Genomic DNA, 19976 nt, shown 5'->3' on the forward strand with positions numbered 1-19976 from the left:
GCACACAGCGTCCAGGCGGTTGTACAAAGTCCAGTCCGCCTCGGCTCCGGTTCGCATCGCTCTCCGCTGAGCGCGGCGGCGAGCGGCGCGCACATTGAGGAGCTTGATGTCCGGGCAAGGGGAACCGGCAGGTACGGCAACACGCGTCGATGCCCGATTCGCGCACTCTGCGATGTGCGCGAAGAAATCGTCGCCGCGTGGTGTTTGGGCACAGAAATCGCGGAACATGGGCCAGCGCACTACCGTGTACACACGCCTGGCGCCACGATTCGGCTGCACGGGGGAGAGGGAGATGGGGAAGTGGTCGGATCCCGCGGTGTCCGGGGCACGCTGCCACTCGTATGAGCAGCGCTCCGAAACAAGCGCGAGATCGATCACTGTGGCGGTCCCGCTGCGACGGGCGAAGGTGGGCTGGCCGCTGTTGATGACGGCAAGGCCCGCCGCACCGGCCGCGCCCATCAAGTTCTTCCCCCGGATGGTGGTCTTCGCAGAGCCCCAGCACCCATGATGCGCGTTGAAATCGCCGCACACCACACAGTCACGCGCGAGCGAAGCGGCGAGGCGCGACAGGAATGTCATGTCGCACTGCAGAGCGGGTCGCACGTACACACTCGCGACAGACGTATCGGTGCCGCGCACACGGACGGTAACGGCCACGCACTCGACCACTGCACAGCACAGATGTTCCGTGGCGATGAGGGCGTGCGGGAGAGAGGCACGCACATACACCGCTGCGCGAGGGGAGCCAGGCGGGTGCGCCGCGTCGGTGCAGGGCGCAGCATCGCAGTCGTCGCGTCGGCACTCTGTGGGGCTGCTGTATCCGATGTAGCCGGGCAGCGACACCTCCTCTGCACGCGCATACGTTTCCTGGAAGGCGAGGACGTCCTAGTCGTGCAGAGGCAGCTGCTCGGCCAACTCGGCATGCCTTCGCCGCAGGGAGTTGCAGTTCCACTGCAGGATGCGCGGCCGACATTCAGCAGTGGGACTGGCCTCCGCCTTCACTTCTCGTTTCTCCTCTCTTTCACGTTCCCTTCTCGACCGTGGTGCCGCCTACACTGCTCGAGCGTAGCAACGACTCCAACATGCGTTCCTTGCCACTCCGTAGACGCTTCTCGACCAGAAATGGCGCTGATGCGTGATGCTATTAGTACTATTAGGCCAATAGCGACGCGGCGTTGGCCTAGGCCAGAGTGCGCGAGGAAGAGGCGGCATTCTTCAAAGCGTGGCAGTACTTTACGAAGTTTAAGGGGTTTTAACCAGGGCCGGCTGCGAGCACTATTTGCGGCGGCCGCTTCAAACTTAAATTACGTTCCCATGCCTCCGAGATTTTAGCGGCATGTTTCAGCTAGTTTAAACCATAGTGTTCATATATATTAACTCTATGGTTTCAGTCAGCGTTCTTGTTTCAGTGGCGTCTGTTGCAATCCCAGTATCTATTCTAGTACACTGTATAGTCCCAGAGGCAGGACCCGCGGTTTCTCGTCTAGCCATTGGTCTAGTAATCGTAAATTTCTCCGCAACATAGAGATTATAAATAAGTATACTAATATGAAACTCCATGTTCCGCAACCATAGAGTTTCTAAATACACTAATATGACACTCTATGTCCGCAACAGAAAGGCAGCGAGCGCCGTCTGTCCGCGACTACCCTGAACCACAGGGACCTCCGGACGCGGCGCGGCAGGCATCTATAGTAAAGGAGGCATTGGTTCAAGCATTGAGTTCGGCCAATCTATGGGCCAATCCGATCCAACGATCTGACATTTGGACATCTACTCGTGACTAGTTATATGCTGTCTACGGGCGCCGGCCGTTTGGTTCCTCGCGTCCTCGCGTGTCTTCAAGGGTACTTCATTTATTTCTGATCTGTGTCGTTTTATTATGGCGTACGCAATGAGGTAAGTAGTCATTGATGAATGTCAAAGAAATTGCCTTTGTACTTTGCAATGAAGGCGATGATCCTGTGGTGGCAATGCGTTGGACTCGAAGGCTGCTCGTGCCGGGTTAGGGCGCCCGTGCTTTGGTATGTCTGAGCCAGTCCAGCCCCGCTCCGCGCTTCTCTGCAATGCTTCAATGTGTATACGGAAGTTACCAAACTATTTTTAGAGATTGGATTGGAAGAAACGTACAGCGTGCCGGGGAGCTTGTTAAGCACCTGGCATTGGAGTGATGGCATGGTTAGTGAGGACACTCCAGACTTCTATTTTCTCTCTATTTATGCGTAAGCACTTAAGTCAGCACAGCTGCATTGAAGAGCAGTCATGGTTTGCGGTGCAAACAGCTGGCCTACAAGTGCGCACATCAACCGTGTTTTTTTTTTTATTTATTTCAGGTTTGCCAACAGGGCAAGTGCTCTGTCGCTTCTAAGACCAGTGACAGCCGCGCCTGCAGCATGGTATGTCCAATTTTCCATCATATGGTTGATCACCCGAGCGAATTACGCATTATTATTATTTGTGTATTCCTGTCAATGCTATGTCAAATGTACTTTGAACGTGAGTGGTATGTGCAGTTGATATGTATTACTTGTGAGGAGTCTTTCATTGGAAAGCAGAGGCATTAAAAGCGCTCGGTGGATAGGTTACGTGTCCTCACTGCACCGGTTAATGGGAGTTTCTGTAGGGACAGTCATTCAGATAGTGCTCCTTTTAATTCAAACATCAATTATTCAAACCAATTTTGTGGGTCCTATCATGGTTGTATTAACTACGACCTACCGTAGCTCCAGACCTGCACAGATAACTGGCTTCCATGGAAGCCACCTGTGCCAATTCTCGTTCAACTACTGGCCATTGGTGTCGCATTTATGACCTATTCGTTTGCTACCCTGCGGGCGGCTGGGGCTGTATTTGCATGAGAATGCCAGCTGTTCTGCTGTAACGAATTCCTTGCGTATTTGATTATTTTTTGCAAACACAATTTCTGTAATGTCACACGGCTGTTATCGATCACTTTGTTCCTCAAGTTGACTTCCCCAGTCTGAAAAATGTATGCACATAACTTTGCTGCTTTTTAAAATAGCTTTATAACTGCTCGTTTTGCATTCTTTAATGCATTAATAAACCGTGCAGTTTTCTCATATTAAGTTTCAGTGTTTACAGTCTTCGTAAAAATCACCACAGTTTCCTTTGCCAATTTGTAAAGTTCACTTCTCGTTTAAGACTTGAAACCACCACAATGGGTTCAAGGGGAAAACGATGACCACTTTTATTTTAAGACCTATAAGTTACCCACCAGCTCAAGAAATGAATTGGGCATAAGTCATCCCTGTGTTTGTTTCTTTTGCACCAGCATTATGCTACTGCCATGCCATGCGAATAAGCAACCTTAGCATTTTGGAAACGCTTCCATCACCTATAGTGACCATTTATGTGACACACGGCGGTGCATCATTTTACTGGGATACCTGTTGCAAACCTTCTACTCCGTTCGCCATTCCTTGAAACAGCCTGAATCTATTTCTTGTGGAAGGAAACTTGTGAAAAGTTATGCAGCATCCTTTGCTTTGCTCAGACTTGCATAACAGAGCACAGCCGTATACCACAATGATATCTCTGATATTAGGCTATCTGTAATGGACTCGAAAAAGTTGCATGATGCCCAGGCTAAAGCTGCCTGCCAACTGCAGATTCTTGCAGTATGTATGTGTATTCGTATCGTCTGCATGATTCTTTTTCTCTTATTCATAGTAAATATACCAGTTTATTTATTAGTATATCTCATTATTGTTCCATTGTACTATATTTTATCCTATGAATTTTTTTATGATCAAGTTTTCTCTTCTTCTGCAGAGGCAAGGAGAGGTACATTACCGTCTGCCAGCTCTACTCATTTTCTTTTCTTGCACTGCTCCTACTCCAGCTCCCTATTTAAGTGCAAAATATTGGCAAATTTACTGTTATTGCTTATTTTCATGTGTGTGCGTTCACACACAATAAAAGCACTTTGTGCCTGCTGAAATAGCAGTGTAGGTGCTGAAGCAGGGCACGGAGGCAGATAACAGCAAACGGGTTATAACTAGCACTGTACCACTCGTGCATTCTGTCCTTAGCCCCAAAAGGGGATGAACTAAAACAGGTGCGATGGAGCATTTAGGATTAGGAATACTTGCAGCTTGTGCCTTTCACGTGCCAGCAGTGTCACTTGATAGGTCATGCCATTGATCCTGTATGTACAGCCTACTGAGAGAAATTGACTGGTTGTGTTGTACATACCATCTTTTTCTTTGCCAGCTTTGCACCAATGTCAGCAATGAGCCCCAAGCAGGCGCAAGTGACAGAACACTTCTTCAAAAAGAACAAGTCGCTCAAGAGGCCTTTGTCACCTCACCTGAGCATTTATGCGTGAGGACATGTTCAGATTCTTTCTCCAGCCATGTCTTATTTTAGTAGCATTAATCAACGTGTGGTGACACCTTGGAAGTGTGTAAACTTATTGCATTGACTGTAATGTGTATAAACAGAAGAAAGTCACTGGCATACTCATTTTCACAACTCTAAAGTTGTCCCGCAAGTTGACAGCATTGTGTAGCAACTTATTTGGTGTGCATTGTTATTAGAGTATGATGTACTGATGTAATACCCCAAGAAATACTTGAGCCAAGTATTATTTCAGATAAGAAAGCTGGATATAGGTGCAATGTCATGCGACAGGTTATTCTAGGTTAGCTAGAACTGTTCTCTTACTTGTACAGCTAATATGGACCCAGGGCCATGAACGAAATGGTGAAATAGTATAGTATCGACTTGGCTTCTGGAACACATTCAGAACCTTTAAAGGGACACTAAAGGCAAATGTTAAGTTGAGCTAAAGTGATATGTTAAAGCTTGAGAGCATCTAAGGCATCCATATCGCTAACAGACCTTTAGTAATTTAGATAAATGCAGGACACAATTTGTGACTCACCCGGAACATTCAGGTACTAGCGCGATGACATAGGTACTCCTTTTTATAATTATGTCACTGACACTCATTTTCTTGCATTAAAAAGATCATTGCATTATAAGATGGGAAACAATGCTACTTGTCCAGTTCCATTTGATGTATAGAAAAGGAACTCATTGACATTACGCTTGACAACAACGCGAGCAGTTGAAAGGTTTCGTTTTTGTTCAACTTTGCGCTGCCCATGCATTCATGTTTCAGTGGTTTCATTATCATATGCTGCGCTGGTTTTGGTGGCTTGCTAAACTGGCACAAACTACAAGTAGCATAGAATTCCACATACGTGTTCTGTTGCGGGATGCCCAAACAGTCCACGTCACTTGACCGAAAGCAACTGCAGCGGTGAATCCAACACTCTGTCCTGGCTCAGTTTCTCCATGGCCTCGCTACCATAGCTGCGCGCTTACATTTTGCAAAAAAGAAAAAAACGTAGTGCCATCTGTTGGGGCACCATGTTACTCACCGACGCCAGTAAAGGTGATGATGGTGTGTGCAACGACACCACTCTCCCGCTCGGGGGTGGCCGATTTGAACTGCGCTAAAGTTATGCGTACTTTCCGATGCGATTTTCTCTTAAACGAAGTCTTTTCTTGGCACGAAACAAATGCTGCAAGGTTTCTGGAATGGTATTTTAACAGTCCATGTTGACTTAATATCTGCCTTCAGTGTCCCTTTAAGAGAGCTCTCCCTACGTGGTGCATCTGTGTTAGAATAATTTGAACATAAGCAGACTTAATGTTGTGTATGCTGTTTGTATAAGTCTCAAAGCAAACATCACTGTGTTCTTTTTACATGTGGTTTCCAAACTTATAGAACCTGCTCACAAATTTCAGTGTAGCTTTCCTGTAATTACGCATGATATGTCACCTTGTCTTGGGCACCTAGATATGAACAAAAGTCCACTTAATGGCTTAAAAAGTTGATAGTACAGAATTGGTGCGGCACTAGGGGTAAATGCTGAATGACAAAAAGTGTTAATTTCTTCTAAGTGCAGCAGTGATCAAGAGTTTCCTGATGACTCTGAGAACTATATGGCCCTCTGCATTCCTGCAGAATGATACTGATGTATGATACTTTTAACCCTTTAAGGACGAGACATATAAATTCCCCCCAAAATGTTTATTTTTTATCTAAATGTGCAAAACACATCAAGAATAAGCATAGTAAACAAAAAAGAAAATATTTTTTTTTGAAATATTTAGTAATAGGGGGATAACCCCAAGCAGAAAACTGGAAGTGGGCTTCACTCCAAGCCACCTAAGGCTTCTTATTTACTTTGTAAAGACAGCTCTCATCATATGTGACCCATAAGTGTACATTTCATTTGCTTTACATCTCGTGTGACACCGCTGTAGCTGGATTTCTTGCACCGGCCCGTTTTCCTCCTCTGATCTTGCTTTCGAAAGACAGTGAGTCGCATGCCAAACTTCTTCCTCTTCCAGTGTTCCTGCTCTAAACAAACAAGTGACGCTTGCTGCCTGTCATTTAGTGTTGGCCAAACACATTTAGTGAGAAACTTCTTACTCAATACTGAAACTCGGCACGAAAAAATTTTTTTTCGGGTATGTTGCTTGTAGGCAGCACTCATCAATAAAAGGTTAATTGAGATGGCTCAAGGTGCTTATGCCAAACAGATGTGTGGCGAATTTATACTTCAATATTAAATTGAATATGCAATGCTAGCAAATCTGACATGCAATCTTCTTTGGCTTTGTTCTTTTTGCAGACCGCAAATGACATCAATGCTTTCACTGACACACAGGGCAACTGGCTGTGGCATGGCAGTGTGTGAGTGCTGTTTTTCAAAGCATTCATATTTTCCAGAGAATTGATTTCTAATCTTGTTAAAGGGATGCAAGATAGAAACAGTGAATCCTAGATTAGGGATTACCGTTCTTAAAGCATCACAACATTTGTTGCAGGCAGAAAGGTGACAGCTGAAGTGATTGTACGATTTTTTGCCGATTCACACAAACACTGATGTATAGGCAATTTTTGTGTAACTGTGTGAACAATCTCAAGTGTCAAACCCTGCTAGGCTGTCTTGGTTACTTTGGGGCCTGCACATAGAGGGCACCACATACACCGCTAAGTGTAAGGCAGTAAGAGGCGATTGGAGGATTGGTGGAATAAAAGTAGGGAAACGACAAAAAACGGAGACGTACAAAAGCACAGTTCGCAATAGGGGATCAGAAAGTTTGGTTGTGGGAGTTCATAGTGTTTTCTTTTTCTTCTTTTATTGTTTAACCTAGCTAGGACATTAGGCAGTATAATAGCAAGAGCTTGGTGGCGCAAACAACCTCCCCGTTCTAAAGGGGACGCTCATAACATCCATCCAGTGCCAATGGAGTGGCTTGAATGGGCAGCATGAATAAGTTATTTCTTTGAGAAAGTATGCGTTAATATTGGGCAAACTCATTTTTGCCTTTTGAAGTCAAAATGCAACAAAAATACCTTTATTATTAGCCTCCTTATACCCAACAAAATCCTAGTGACCCAATGCCTTTAACGTCAGTTCTTATTTTCACTTGTTCTCAAAAACATTCTGAAGAAAGTATTCGTTTGATCAGATTGCACATGCACACATAGAATCTATTTCTGCTGTTTGTTCGGATAAAATCTTCTTTGGTTTTTCTAAACACATAGATACAGGTTTAACATAACATGTTGTTTCATCGCCTTCACTTTTCATTCTGGATTGACGCATCATCTGTTTTTACTTTGAAATGTACAACACGTTCATGTTTTGTTGTCAGTGACAGTGCAGCAGTATGTCTAACGCAAGGTGTAAATTTTTTCGAAGACCAGGTGCCACAGAATTGTTACAGACTTAACATACAGGGTTCGTCCATAAAATAATGAGACTGGGTCTGGTAGAAAGAATTTGTTGATCCAACCGGTACATGTTAATAAAATTCTTCAAACCCAGGGCGTCGATTTCACCACTGCTAATACAATGCCCACGTTGCAAAGGCTCCCTGTAAGTCAGCTGCCGTAACCTCTTTCAGAGACTCTGTGAGAGCCTCTTGGATGGCGGGAACATCGTCGAAGCAGTGACCTTTCAGGCTTCTCTTGTGTTTTGGGAACAGGAAAAGTCTGCCGGACTGACACCAGGACTGTATGGTGGCTGCGGCAAGGTTGCAACCCCTATCTGGGCCATGTAGCCGGTCACAACGAAAGCTGTATGGGCTGGAGCATTGTCATGGTGGAGCTTCCAGAGATAGGCAATATCCGGTCGTTCCTGTTTGACGTCTCTGTGAAGGTGCTCAAGGACTTCTTTGTAGAACAAGGCATCAACAGTTTGTACCAGAGATACAAATTCCTTGTGGACCACCCCACACTTGTCAAAAAAGACAGTGAACATTGTTTTTACATTGGACTTCGACATTCTCGCATTCTTGGAGCGCGTGGAGCTCACGGTGTGTCACTCCGAACTTTGGTACTTGGTTTCGGGGTCATACTGGAACACCCATGATTCGTCGCCTGCTATTATACCGTCTAAAAAGTCCCGTTCACCTTCTAAATGCACCAACATCTCGTGGGAAACGTCAACTCGTCGTTTTTGTTCATCGCTCAACACTTTTGGCACCAATTTCGAACAAACCTTCCGCATGTTCAAATTTTCAGAAATTTTGTGAATCGTTGTCATGCACACGTTGAGGTCTTCAGTGATTAATCTGATACTTAAACAACAGTTGGAGTCCAGGAGATTTTTTATTTTGGCCACATTTTCATCGAAACGCTCATTGAAGGGCATCCAGATCATTCCATTTCTTCAACGGTCTCCCGTTCGTTATTGAACTCTCTGAACCACCGGAAATTCTGGGCCCTTGTCAAGGCATCATCTTTGTAAGCCTCCTTAGCCAAGCCAAGCATTTCGGAAGCATTTTTGCCCAGGTGAAAGCAAAATTTAATCACATATCGCTGCTACAGCGAGCGCTCCATTTTTGATATTTTCTGCCGTGACAAAAACTCAGAAACAGCTTTTGCTCCACTTCATATCGTCACTGTATCAGAGCTTGGACACAACTGCTGCCTGGTGCGTTACTTAGCTTAGAAGCTCCACCATGAATCCTGCTTCCGGATAGCACGCTACTGGCAACTGCTGCACCACACGGCGGGCAGTCTCATTACTTTACCGACAAATCTGTAAGGCGTCACCTGCATTTAGGTTTATGTTGCACCAGATTATTTTAGCTTATTATTCCTTAATAAAGGGACACTACTGGCAAATGTTGAATTAAGCTAAAGTGATAGATTAGTGCTCAAGAATCTCTAAGGCATCAATATTATCACGAACAGAGCAATAATAATCGAGAAACTGAGGTAAATGCGGGGAATTATTCGAGACTCCCCCGGGACATTCAAGCACTTGCCCGGTGACGAAAGCACTCCTCAGTTAAATTCTGTCACTAGTACGCAACCACTCGTTGCAAAAAACCATAATTGTATTGTATTATAAGACGAAGTAAAATGCTACTTATCCAGTTCTATTTCATTTTTAGAAAAAAGAAATTATTGACATTACCCTTGACAACGACGCGGGTGGTCGAAAGGTTTCGTTTTCACTCGACTTTGCGCCGCCCACGCTTTTGGTTTTCAGCAGTTTCGTTATCGCGTAGTGCTGCGTTGGTTTTGCTGGCTTGCAGAACTCTCACAAACTGCAATTCAACTTCGCTTTTATGCCGTGGGATGCCGAAACGGTCTACACCACTTGACGAAAAAGCAGCTGCAGTGGCGAATCCACTGCTGTGTCTTGGCTCGCTGCCCCCATCTGTCGGGTGCCGTTTTACTCACTGACAACAGCAAAGGGTGGTAATGGTGTACGCAACGTGACCACTTTCACGGTTGGGTGGCGGGAGATTTGAATTTCAAAAAAAGTATTCGGACCTTTCAGATGCAATTTTCTCATAAACTAAGTCCTTTCTTGTCACAAAACAAGTGTTGCGATGTTTCTGGAATGGTATTCAAACAGTCCACGTTGACTTATTATTTGCCTTTTGTGTCCCTTTAAGCTTTGCAAATGATGAAATCGTTTTCCACGAGGGAAGACACAGGGTCCGAAGAGATTAGAGAATGCCAGTCTGTCTGTATGTGTCTTGCTGTTTATGAAATGCTAGAGGAATAGAAATCGGCAGCAACAACCGTTACTGACGTCTTATCGCACTTTGTTCAGCCACAACGCATTAGAAGCACATTTGGGTTTCACAACTGTTCTCATCCAAAGAAAACAGCCACATTAAATTGTAGGGACACGAAAGAGAACACCAAAACACTTTAGACAAATAAAGTATTCCTTCAAAGCTCTATTTTAATCAAATGTGTGATTACTGGAAAATAACATGAGGGCCAAACTTCCATTTCTTGAATTTCACTTTAAAACCCCAGTGCCTGTATGTCACTGCGATGCAACGTGGAAATGCCCACCTTATCCACTCATTATCACACTGAGCTTTATTGGTATGACGTGGAGGTTATGCGACACGATTCTGCCTTGTGTGACTAATGTCGTAGGCTGTAGTATCATACATATCACTTGCAGGGTGGTGCAACTACTCTATAAAGGATCAGATTTCTGCTTTCCTTCTTTCATTGGTGTAACATAGCCCTGTTGTCTATGAGAATTCTGCTTAGAAGTAACAAAACATAGTAGTCAAGGTTTTGATAAGTAGTGGAAAAATCAGCAGCCTTTAAGAGCGAAATTATAAAATCCCAGCTGCGTGTATAGAATTAACATTTGGCTCAGATTTTCATGACAGTACAGTATAACCAAGTTTGTTTATCATGCTCAAAAGTATGTAAAGTACGAACTTGCTATAAGTGCGAGTAGTTTCACTTTATGACCACAATGTATCTGTTTCTCGTGCCCAGGCCTGTATGGAATGGGTGTGATGCCGTTTGTGTGCTTGCACCAGTTCCCGCACTATGTGGAGGCCCTGCAGGCCATGCACATCTCACCCATCCTCACATTCCCAGTGAAGCTTGGCCTGGCCTTTGCCCTCTGCTACCACACTTTCAATGGCATGCGCCACCTGGTGAGTTGTGTGTCATGGTGAAACGTCAGGATTTCCTCCGAGACCATCCAGCTTAAAGGAAGACCATAAAATGCTGGAATCTTCTTGTTGCAATTTGGTGCCTAGCCCTATGCTGTTTCTTGAGAGACTGCTGGTGCACTTCCTTGAATATCTTGCCGTAAGATGAGACTTTTTATATGTTCAGCATTTTGTATTCAGAACTGCCATACTTGCAGCTAGGCCCGTCTAGTTTAGCAGCTCGTATGTCTGCTCTTAGTCGGACCAGAAACAGAAGTTACACTGAATGTCTAGTATGATTTGCACATTTAAAGCTTTAACATTCTTAACAGAAAAGGGAATGTTAAGAGCAGAATGTAAACTTCAGTGCAGTCCACTTATAATAATATCAAGAAGAACGAAAAATGCCATCATTATAACCGATCATCGCTAGATCTGCCCTGACATACAAAAGGAAAAAAAAAAGCTGCCAAACGTATCTTCGTAGCTCCGGAACCGAATTTGCCACATACGATAAAGAATTGACATTGTAGAAAGATGGCTGTGAAAAATAAGATGTTTATGCATACCTCTAAACAGCATGTCAAGCGTTAGGCGCGCTGAAATAGTCGGAAATCTGTACTTGCTTTCGTGGAAGTTTCAGGTTCACACCCACGGTGTGCATCGCAGCCAGCGGCGGCGTGAGCAGTGGCGGCTATAAATTAGAGTGCATGAAATCAATGTGCGACTCTATCAACGACAGTGCACTTTGTGTGAACATTGGGGTCGGTTTCAGAGATGGGCCACTGTCAACCTCGTCGCCTACGTCGCACAGTGCCACCGTCTGTTGCGACAATGATCGCCCCGTTGCAGAACGAGGCAGCGTTATCTGCACTCGGAAACTCCTCCATCGAAGCACCACCTATTTTATCGCCATTTGCGAAGTGCTCCCACAGTTCGGCAATGTCAGCGGCTGCCACCGTGTTGTTTTCACACATGGGGGTTTCGCCCTAGCGCACAAAGCCAGCCGTTTTCGTTCTTCGGCACCGTCACTGGTTACAGCCTTCATGATCATGGCGCTTGTGGTTTTCAATATCGTCGATATCATCGACTGTATGAGTCTTGCAAAATTTGCAGCTTCCTCGCAAGCGACACAGCTTTGCGCTTTGTCGGTGCATCGACCGCTGCTTCCGCAGTGCATTTCCGCGTTCCCTGAGCAAGAGGAGGGAGAGTGTAGAAAGGGAGTGCTGGCGCAATTCGCTTCACATTTTTTTTTCTCTGCACGCTCACCGGCGACGCTGTGATGATGATGATGATGCAATGCAATGCGGCTTCACCGTTTGCAACGGGAAGGCATATGAATTGCACGCCCTAGCCACTAAAAAAAGAAGAAAACAAAACATAAATAAATTAACAAAACTGTAAATAAACGACCCGCAAGTAAGAGAGGAGAGAAATTAAGGGCCACAGTGCTGCACACAACTACACAACGCACAAGTACAACCCACGAGTACAGGGCGGAGGGAAACCAAGGGGCACAGTGGTGCACACAACTATCGACACTTGAGCGTTGCTCCTCTCCAACACTCAAGGTGCCGCTTGGTCAGCATTACAGCACAGGAGTCGACTACCCCATTCATGTCCAAAACCCAGTTCAACTTCGAAGCTTGTGTTTGCCATTATGGGGCCGCCTAGTTGGTTGCAGTTCAACACCAGTTGTTTCGATCATTTCATCTGCACTTCTGCATGCGTGGCTCAACACATTAGTCACAGCACTGTTATACATTTTCACGCGCACAGGTGTCCAAAGGGCTCCCACCCTCACCTCGGAACAGCAGCGTGCTTCCGAAGGTGTTGTCGTACAAGTGCACAGCGGCAATGTTGCATTTGTGTTGACGATGTAGGGTGAGTGTTGACTTGTCGTCTTGCCACCTGCGTTCTTGCCACCTGCGTCTCTCCTCATCCCTTCGGCACACCTTGTGTGCTTAAGCCTGTCCGCCCTCTGCATTCAGTGGTTCTTAGAAAAAACCAAACAGCTTCTCCAATCGATTGACATGCCTTACCCACTCCGTACGAAGGCATGTGACCATCAAATATTCGAACACATTGTGCCCATCGATCTCGCTTCGTGGAGAGCAGGCGCCCACAAAATGTCAGCTCACTGTCCACCTCCTGCGCTTCCAAGCTCGACTACCCCATGTCCCCTTGCACTGCTTCATTAGCCACTTTCTCATGACAGCCGAGTGCAACACGTCCCACCTCCCCTTGCCTCCACGGGTGCTGGCAGACAGACAAACAACAGCATTGGCAAACAATAGGCTGGGTACGTGCACGAGTTTCCATCTCTCGTACCATGACGTATTGATTACAGCCCCACAAGCAATGGCGATGTAATATGCACTGGGCCCCGAGTCCAGTGAGGAAGTTTTTTATCATGGATGTTGTACATACCTGCTGCCGTGGACAGCTGCACACCAAGATATTTGTACACAGATCGGCGGATCAGCTGCTCTCCATCCAAGGCCACCGAGATGTCACTTGTCGAGTCGCCCACAAGTTGGACCACCGCAGTCTTTTTGGCACTGAAGCGAAGCCCTAGACCAGAGATCTCCAACTGGCAGATATCTAACAAGGTCCCGTGCACACTCTGCCATCACCATCATCCACAAAAGCCAAGGCCGGCAGTTTGTTGCTCTCGTCTATCCCCGTGGTAGTGTACCTGAGGCGGAAGCCGAGGCCAGAGTTCAAAAGCTTTCACTCATTGCTGGAGAAATAAATGATGTACAGCAGTGGCGACAGCAGGCAACCCTGACGAAGACCCCTGACCACTGTGACAGGCTCGTACTCAACAGCTCCAAAGCGCGCTGTGACACTGTTCTCTGTACACAAACGTCGGACTATTGACAACAACGCTTCCAGCATATCCAAAGCGGCAAGGCAGTCAAACGGAGGTGCATGTGGTACATTGTTGTTTGCCTTCTCAACATCGAGGAAGCAGCATAGCAGAGACCGTCCCTCGCACCTAGCTATTTTCGTGCACCGAGTGAGGATAAAGATATCCTCCAGTCGGCGACCCGAACGAAAGCAGTTTTGTATTTCTGTCAGCACCTGCTTAGCCTCTGCCCAGGCACCGATCCACTCCTTTAGTATCCAGGCGAACAACCGGTAAGGAACCGACCATGATCGGTCGGTAGCTCTGGACAAACTCCATCTTGCCTCCTTGCTTGAGAATAAACGTTATGCGCCCCTGCCGCCAGTCCATTAGGATCTGTGTGCCTCCAAGGATGCTAGTCAGCTGAGTGGCCAGTTGTTCCCGTTCATCAGGCCCTAGGCCCTTCATTAAATATGCTGGCATACAGTCTGGTCCAGCAGCTGTGCATGCACTAAGACGTGCCAGACCATGATCCACCGTGCGCTTGCTAGCCTCCCAGCGTCGCTCTGTGAACCCACAACTGCTAGCGAGTGTAGGGGCTGCAGGCAGTGAGTTCCCACAGTCCCTATCTTCAACGTTCTGTACACCAGGGGCGCCATACATAAGGGTCACGTGCTGAGTGAGGTGCTCCTTGAGATCTGTGATTGTCTGGCCGGTTACCGCATTCTTGAGCTGTATAAGCGACACCTCTTCTCTCCTGTCAAGTGACCTCACATATTGCCAAAACTTATGGGCTGCTGGCTTGCCTTCCTCTCGTAAAGCCTGCATGAGCTGCAGGTTATGTCGGGCAACCTTGGAATGCACCAACGCTTGCACCTTTTGTTTGAGATACAGATAGTGGGCCCACATCCCTGTACAAGCATCTATATTCACCATTTTGACAGCCTTGCGGTGCTCCCCATTAGCCTCACATTTTGCCTGCCGTGCGTCCTCAACCTCACCGTCCCACCATGGATTTGTCATTGCACGTGTTGACCGTATCTCATGAACTATATGGCCCTGCATAACAGACGATGGGGCAGACACATATTCCTTATAAGTAGTGGCCCTGCAGCCTTTTTTCACTGGCCTCAAAGTTCGTGGTGACCGCCTCGATGGCCCAGCTCGGCAAGTATGGGTGGAATTTCTGCCGTCTTTTGCTATTAGGTCCACGTTGGCCTGAGTGGCTAAAGTTGAGCCTTAGGCAATTGTGGTCACTACTGAGGCTATTTGTGCCTTCCTTGTCTCTGCATCTATGCAGACAGATTCCAAGGCGGTGTGAGAGAAGGACATAGTCGATGGTTGTGCTACTGCCACGAGCACACCATGTGAACTGTCCTTCACAGTGTGGTTCAAGATTCGCAGTCACAAGGTCTAAATCATTTGCCATCTGCAGAAGGAGCTTGTCGTTTGCATCAGTACAGCCATCTAGGTAGTTCACCGAGATCGCCGTTAAAGTCGCCAATAATGATGAGCTCCTTGCCGCCCCGCAGCCTGTGTACGTCGTTGCGGACACACTCCATAAGCTGCACATTTTCTTCATTGAGACCTTGCACTGACAGGTACACAACACACACTGCAGTGGTTACGCCAAGCACATCCCCAGTTACCCAAAGGTGGTCTCTGCAGTCCCCATCAAGGTGTTGCCCCTGAAGCCTGCGGCGCTACAACAAGTCGACCCCTCCCCCTTTGTGACTTTGGGTAGATCTGTTCTGGGCCCACCCCGCTCCACTTTGAATGTATTGGGGGCTCTTCAAGGTCCCGCAGGTGAGTTTCTGCCACTGCGTAGAGAGAAAACTTCTCTACACTGAGAGTACGGTATAATTGCACCCACTTATGCTGCTGGTGAGCCGCGTTGAGGTTTAAGGACCCCAATCTGAAGCATTGCCACTTCAACTGGCGTTTCCGTTTGCGGGTGTGTTGCCTGACCAGCCCTGTCTGCTTGGTTGAACACCGGGCTCATTGTTAGTAGGCTGTATCGCCCTGTATTACCGTGACATTTACGTCGGGAGCTGTGTGATAGTTATAAAGCTTGTGCTCTGAGGCTTGCCATCTGGGCCTTATTGCATTGCCTGGTACCACTGCTGGGTAACGTATTGGCGCACCAGGCCACCAACCATGCGGGCCAGGTCAAATCCCATGTTGGGCGATGGCACTGCACGAGATGGGAGAAGTGACTGAGGCATTGTCAAAGGTAGCATGTGGGATACTGGCGGACGCAGCACGGCCTGGCCTGTCGGGCACACCGTCGACGGGCTCAGGGAGGGTTGATTCAAGGAAGCAGTATGCACTGGTCTGTCCCGGCTCAGCAGCTGAGCCCATTGCATCAGCCCCGGTGGTTGGCACTGGGAAGCACTGGAAACTGTGACCTGATTTGTCCCTTTGTTCTGGTGTAGGAGGAGCAAGTCGCGTGTTCCCCACACAGAGAAAACTCTGCTGCAGGCTTGAGGGAACCAATCTAGGAGCCTGGGGGTCGAGGCACTGTGACAGGTACTTTCCCAGTTGGACATTTTCTTTTCGTGGGACGGTGAGGTTGAGAGCTGCACTCTCTTTCTTCTTCCACAAGTCCTAAAAAATGGTGTGCTGCTTTCCCAATGTGACCTGATGGCCACTTGATGGCCAAGGTGGCCATCCCAAGGTGGCCACTTGATGTGCTGTGTTGGCAAGGTAGTGAACTCCATCCTGCGCGAAATGTCCCTCTCCTTCCTGTACTTGTGTGTTGTCCAGGAACTTCGCACTAACAGATGCACACAGCTTCCTAATTTCCGCGTTCAGCATGACTGCTCGCGCTTTTGCCTCCTTGTCCCACGTGGCCGCCTCCGGCAACTAGCAAACAATCAGCGCTGGTGTGTACGCGGTCACTATTTGTTGCATGGCTGCAGCAACAACATGGGGTTGGGCTCCGTTAAGCACATCAACCGTGCCTACGTGCAGGACCAATAAAGGGGGTTTCTGACTTAATTGGCCGTGGTGGCGAAGCAGCAACCGGTGCGCATACTTGCCTGTTGCGTGTCTTGCCGAACAGGACTTCACGCTCACCTTCACGCATATGTCGAAGTGCCTCCGGCACTCGGGGAACATTCCCGTTGCCCAGCAGCAATACCTCACGTGGTACTTCCACCTGGATGGTGTCCTTGTGTTGCTTGTTCTTGCCTTTCTTCCTTACATCACTGCTGTCATCAATTGTGACATAGGCCCCGGAGGTGGAGGTGTTGTTCCTGGCCTGTTTACCATGTGTTGATTCAGTGAGGTCTTCCTGTGAAGACAGACTCACTTGCTGACTTACACACGGAGAAAAACTCGCCTGCTTCATTATCTCGACATCCCTAAGTGTCTCTTTTGATGTCAATTGCACTTGGATGTCTTTGGTATGCCCATGAGGACCATTCTCTGCTTGTTTCGGCGAACTAGACGTTGTGCCTTTGGTCGATCCTGGCATGCTAGCTTGCGTTCTAGGGGTTTCCTCCAAGGAACAAACTGGCGTCTTCACCCCTTGCATGTCTTGACTTGGATTCAACGTCTCCGCATCATTCTGTAGGGGCTGCTCTGCAATTAACTGAACTTTGGCTCGCACCAGCTGCAGCGTATTGCGGAGTGCCACCACTTCTGTTTCTGCGCCGTGCAGTTCCTCCTGTAGGCTTTCCACCCTTACTATAAGCATATCCACTTCCAATTGCGCAGCCTGTATGCTCACGTGTAAGCTGTCCACCCAAATGCACAGCTTGCACCCGAAACCGTCCGCTGCATTCGTAGCTTCCACATCCTCGAAACTTGTTTCATAGAGGTAGAGCCACCTATCGCACCTGTCGCAGCGCACCAGTGACTCACCTGCTCGCTGCCCCCATCTGTTATGCTTCGCCATCACGTTTGGAGCAGTTTGAACTTGCAGCACAACACCAATGCCACCTCGCGCTCACCACCTCAACCAACATCAAGCACAGACAGGCGTGTGAGCCACATGAGGCCTAGCAGTCACACCCGTTCCACTGTACCACACGTTAACGACTCGTTGACAGCGCATCGATGGGCACAGAGATTGCGCTGACTCACTGATTCTCCATGACGTGACTGCCAACCACACTGAAGTAGTCATGCAAAACCATCGCGCTGACAGCGTGGACACCACACCCCACATAGCGTGTTCGTAGCCTGTTCTTTGTGTTTGTGGACACGAAGCAGCTGCCACCGTCTTGTGACATGCAGCGCCTACTTGCGATGCTCTGAACCCGCACACTGCTGAGACGCGCTGTGCGGTAATGGCGGCAGATAAGAACTTGCGTAGGCAAACATTTTGTCCTGTCTCAGTTAAGGGGAACTTACCAAAGCAAATTTCACGTTTATTCTGCATGGAAAATGTCGCCCAAAAGGCAGAATTTTGATCGTTATACCTGATATGCGGTGAATAACATATCGTTATATATGTTTCTTTTTCTCATAGACCTTATGCATAAATTGATACTCTCAACTCAACTCATTGTTATAATCGATATATTGTTACATGTGGTATCTTTATAAGTGGACTGCACTGTACTATAAGCTGTAGTACCAAGAAAAGACAGAAAAGTGCACTGGCAGTTTTGTGCACGCTATAGTGTTTGTTTTTTTTTTTCTTCGCTTGTTGTCTAGTTAAATTTGGTGCTACCACTGGCATTATTGTCAACTTGAGCAGAAAAAGAAAAGCAGAGCTACACTGCTATGCAATTAAAATCAAGACTCTGTGCACTACTTATTCTAATGCAATACCTACTAGTAAGTGCATGTAGCCATGTATAATAAGCCAGGTTGCAGAACATGAAACTTGTGCTTTCAGGCCTGGGATTTGGGCCTTGGCTATGGCCTCAAGGAACTCTACACAACAGGCTTTTTTGTTCTTGGTCTCAGTCTTGTGACGGCAGCAGTGTTGGCCTTCAAGTAGACCACCCTATACCTTGCCTGCAGCGCCTCAGGTCAAGGTGGCAAGCCTGCCCACTGACATGCAGAGTCCCTTTTTTAGGGGTTTCCACAGACAAGAAAAAAAGGTGCAACACTCTCTTGATATGCTGGGTCAAGGTATCTGTGATTGTTAATAAAAAAATCTGCGACAGCTGTGCATCTAAGTGAAGCTTGCCCTGTTTTTACTCGCCTAAGTTATGTTTCATGCTGTCCATGCTCACTTTTCTAACCCCTTGAAGCATTAAACGTGTGCAGCAAAAAGTGATGACAAGCATTGAAAAATGTGCGTGCATAAACAGCAGAAGCTGTTCCTCGGCTTTGCTTTGAGCTACAAATGTTACCATAGCAACAACATAATCATAAGAACAAGTCATGGCAGCGAGCCATGAAAAGAAGTTGTTGCAAAAGCTTAGAGGAGGGCAACCACTGCTGTCAATGGTGACCCCAAGGTTCTACTTTGCTGGTCCTATATATATCCCCTTCAGGTATTGTGTGCACAATTGTGGTCAAGATAGTGCATCAAAGGCAAAAGCACTGAAGAATTTAATCATATTTAAAAGCTGTCACATACATATTTAAGCACTTCTGATTCGACCTGTGCTGCAAGCTTTCATAACAAAAGGGAAGAACTTTCACCCACCGAACTGTAGCACAAAAGGAATAATATGTATAACATGTTTTAATGAAATGAGGTTTCCCTTCTTTCATTGTTTTTTTACTGAGCTTTATGCCAGGCACGATTTTCAAGAGGCTGGATTGGTGCTTTCCAAGTATGCTAATCATGAAATAATTCATGTTTCATATCTGATTTTCCTTGTGGAGAGTTCTTGCATGGAATCTATATTCTGTAAGCTGGACAAGCACTCACTGAATAAACGAAAATTCTTAATATGTTCTGCAACTGTATGCTTTTCACGATTCTGCAGATGCACGAAATACGGCAAAACTAAATTTTTGGTAGGCAGAATTAATTGGCACCTGGATGGGGCTCTGACTTTTACTGTGAAAAGCAGTTGTGACCTAGAGAATGGATTGGTCGTGTTTGTTATCCTTTGAATGAGACATGGCACAGTGTGGCGAGAAAGGAGATATCGACCTATGGTCAAGCCAACGATGGTATGCTTGCAAGCTGAGCATTGTAACTACAGTCTATGCCATGGCTGCTTTGCGCAACCAA

The 19976-nt window shown here is 46.9% G+C and overlaps 1 protein-coding gene across 3 annotated transcripts; it reads left to right on the forward strand.

Moving 5' to 3' along the window:
* The first annotated feature begins 1743 nt into the window (after positions 1-1743).
* Positions 1744-18963, forward strand: LOC142582295 (succinate dehydrogenase cytochrome b560 subunit, mitochondrial-like). 3 transcript variants are annotated; one of them, XM_075691844.1, is made up of 6 exons: positions 1744-1899; positions 2334-2396; positions 4234-4344; positions 6672-6733; positions 10817-10980; positions 18678-18963. In XM_075691844.1, exons 1-6 carry the CDS (start codon positions 1883-1885, stop codon positions 18780-18782), a joined length of 522 nt encoding a protein of 173 aa, XP_075547959.1. In that variant the 5' UTR covers positions 1744-1882; the 3' UTR covers positions 18783-18963. The 3 variants fall into 3 exon arrangements, with proteins under 3 accessions (XP_075547959.1, XP_075547958.1, XP_075547960.1); XM_075691843.1 differs by having other exon boundaries at positions 1776-1847; XM_075691845.1 differs by lacking the exon at positions 1744-1899 and adding an exon at positions 1993-2178.
* Positions 18964-19976: the final 1013 nt, after the last annotated feature.

The sequence above is a fragment of the Dermacentor variabilis genome, chromosome 5 (genome assembly GCF_050947875.1).
Source record: "Dermacentor variabilis isolate Ectoservices chromosome 5, ASM5094787v1, whole genome shotgun sequence".
Taxonomy (NCBI): domain Eukaryota; kingdom Metazoa; phylum Arthropoda; class Arachnida; order Ixodida; family Ixodidae; genus Dermacentor; species Dermacentor variabilis.